We start from the raw sequence: 3,087 nt of genomic DNA, 5'->3' as shown, positions 1-3,087 counted from the left end.
TTCGGCACCCTGTCTCGACCCCGGCGCGACACGGGGCACCTAATCGAGCGCCCCCGTCGCGGGTTCCTGATCGGAAGAAATTATCCGATTGTTGTTGGAATGACGGCCACGGGCCCTGGTGGTGCCTGGCGGGTGGAAGCGGAGCGATCCAGCCAGCGATGGAAGCATGTTCGACGATGTTCGATGCTCGAGCATGGAACAACACTATTTCGCGGACGTTGCTTGAGCGTGCGAATCTGACAGACCAGGGTCGACGCTGATGCCAGAGATGACGCCTGGAGAGGCCGATAATTGCTTGTGGACCGTTTGCTGTGTTTGGATTAGAGCATCGATCTCCTGTGTTTTCGGAGATCAGATGAATAGAAGGAGAAGAAAGGGGAGGAGGACGGCAAGACTCTGTGGTTGGCAAAGTGCAGCTTCTGAGGAGAGAATTGCCGTGCTATCGTGCCTTCCTAGGGTTTCGCATCTGAAGCGAGAGCAGCAGTTTCCGTTTCCAAGACGGAGGGAGACACGGCCCTTCTCCAGGTTGTGGCTTCCCAGTCTAGATGCCAAGCCACACCGAGGTTGGGTTAGCAAGTGGCTTGAGCTTGGCAACATTACATAATTGTCAGGTAGTCACGAGAGACAACCCCACCAGATGATCTCCTAGCTTTCCCATTGGCTATACCTTCATGCACGTCTCGTGTAGCAACTCCCGCTTGGCAACCCAGGCCAATCATCATCATCGTCAGCAACGCCTTCGTGCCGGCACCGCAAGCAGGAGGCTGAATAAAATGAAGAAACACGTTCTCCGGCCAGAGGCTTCCTGTCTCCCGATCTCATCTCCCTATCACGAGAGCTTTTCCCTCTCGCATCACCTCACACTTGTCCTTCGGAGCTGACCCCCCCTCCCCCCGGCCTGGTCTCATGCACCTGCAAGATCAGTCGAGATTTGGCCCGCATAACCGTCGTCATTTCATCAAGCATGGTCAATCGGCGTCGCTTTAACCCCCGGGACTGCGTGGAGCATCATTGACATCGAAACGTACCTTGGACTTGATATGGCGCCCCCCAAGAACAGAGTCCGCAAGTTCCATCGCCGTAGCAAAAACGGCTGCTCGACATGTAAGCAGCGTCACGTCCGCTGCGATGAGCGCAAGCCACTATGGTATGTCCTTCCTTATCCCTACCTTGTCTTCACACCTCCCCCCCCCCCCTTTCACCTTGTTTGTGCCTACCGTCTTGGCGGAGACAACGCCTGTGATGAAAAGATCGATCCGGACTCTGCGGGTAAAGCCCAGCAATCGACTAACAAGCCCGCAGCACCAACTGTCTCCAGACGGGCAAGGACTGCATCTACCCCGACCCCGCCACTGATGCCGAGTCCACTCCAGAGTCTCGGGCCGAGTCCGAGTCGGCGGCCTTGATCCCGGTCGCGGAGTCGGCTCGCCTCGTCAACGTCCTGTCCCATCAGCCATTCGCCGGCTTCTCCGGCGACTATCAACTCTCGGAAATGTCGCAATGGCTCTTCCATCAATGTAAGTCATTTCGCCCGCTGCCGTTATGCTACCTCCCTGACCAAAAGCTCAGTTACCAACTTCTATGTTAGAGGACAGACTCCCGTGGAACGAGGCCAGAATCTGTGCAGGTAGGCGATCGACTTTGTTTGCAAATCAGATGCTGGCTCTGACATGTTGGGCAGTGTTCAGAGGACTCTATTGCATCCAGGTCTACTTCATGGCTGCCTAGTGGTCGCGGCGTGCCAGTGGGCCTGGGTCACAGGATCGCTTGAGCATGTCAAAGTCCCCTTTCTCTACCACAAGGCAGCAGCATACGAGTTCGCAAAGAAGCAGCTGTCAGAGTCTGAGACTGATTTCAGCGACACTGCTGTCTTTGCTATTGCAACACTGGCACTTACAGAGGTATACCGCAGTTGGAATCCGGAAACTTGTGGCCAGACCAGTACTGACGGACCATAGGGTGCGGTTGGGGACCTTGACGCGTCATCCAAGCATCTACGCGGTCTGTATAGGTTAACACTCCAGAAGAATGGGTATAATCTGATGCGGTCAAACTTAGCGCAGCAGATGCTGGATATGTAACACAAGTCCGTCTCCGGAGGCGTGCTGGATCTCTATAGCTGACATGAATGTAGGGCAGGCGACCGTCTACGCCGTGGTGAAGTCCACGTCATACACGACGCCATCAGTGCCGATTTCCAGCCAAGCATCATCGCTTTGCTCTTCACCTCGCTATGGGACATGGAGAGCCTACCTCCCCGACAGGCACCGAAATACGGCTGGTGGGAAGGGGCAGAGACCCCAACGGACTTGCTTTGGCAGGACTACACCAAGAATCTCAACTGGGAGCTATCCCGTGGCTTTGACCCTGAGCGCAATATAGCTACGATGTTGAACGGTGATCCCAAGAGCAGCCGCGCGAGTTACATCGCAACGTTTTTCTACCTCGTCATGGCGGTGAACGACAGCGAGATGGACTGCGTCTTAACGGTCTGGCTGCTTGAGCAGCTCATCGATGACGTGTGCGACAAAGAAGCAGAGATGGTGGCAGGCTCCTTCAGCAGGAGTCTGTGGTTCTGGAGTGCCATGTTTGGTGCGGCCATTGCCAATTCAGGCAGGCCCATTACTGACACAGGCAAGCAACAGCTGGCAAAGTGGAAGGCTGTGTATGCTGCGAAACTCTCTCTAGCTAGCACCGTGATGCATCTAAGCAACTGGGAGCAAGCCAAAGCCGCTCTCGCTGAAGTTGCGTGGACGGACGGATCGGATGCCGAAAGTCGACTGCGAGATATCTGGCAAGATGCGATATCAGGTCGACATACACAGACTAATGTACTCGATGTGAGTGGTCGCGGTACCGTCTAATATGCACCCACTCTCGCTTTCAAACTCATCGGCGAAGTCCTTGGAGATAAGCCCACTTACACCGACACCTCATCGCCATTGTGTTGTCGCTCAATCTGAGGATATCATCATCACAGAGGCGTTGGCGAAAGAGCAGGGTTTGATACCGGAGGAATGTTTTGTCGAATCCCGAGACAGCAGTTGGTCGGGTGGTGGTGACTGAGTCAGATAGCCGGCACACCGA

General features: G+C 55.1%; 1 protein-coding gene across 1 annotated transcript; it reads left to right on the top strand.

Annotated features, from left to right (window-relative positions):
* Nucleotides 1-1,040: 1,040 nt before the first annotated feature.
* On the top strand, nucleotides 1,041-2,864 carry CGGC5_v001548 (Sterol uptake control protein 2; the record flags this gene model as incomplete). Its single annotated transcript, XM_032034621.1, has 6 exons — nucleotides 1,041-1,147; nucleotides 1,303-1,517; nucleotides 1,570-1,627; nucleotides 1,682-1,901; nucleotides 1,959-2,077; nucleotides 2,135-2,864. 6 exons carry the CDS (start codon nucleotides 1,041-1,043, stop codon nucleotides 2,862-2,864), a joined length of 1,449 nt encoding a protein of 482 aa, XP_031886503.1.
* Nucleotides 2,865-3,087: the final 223 nt, after the last annotated feature.

This window comes from Colletotrichum fructicola (assembly GCF_000319635.2).
Source record: "Colletotrichum fructicola Nara gc5 chromosome Unknown KSG_Nara_v1_contig01, whole genome shotgun sequence".
NCBI classification, from domain to species: domain Eukaryota; kingdom Fungi; phylum Ascomycota; class Sordariomycetes; order Glomerellales; family Glomerellaceae; genus Colletotrichum; species Colletotrichum fructicola.
This window is presented reverse-complemented; position numbering and strand designations above follow the sequence as displayed.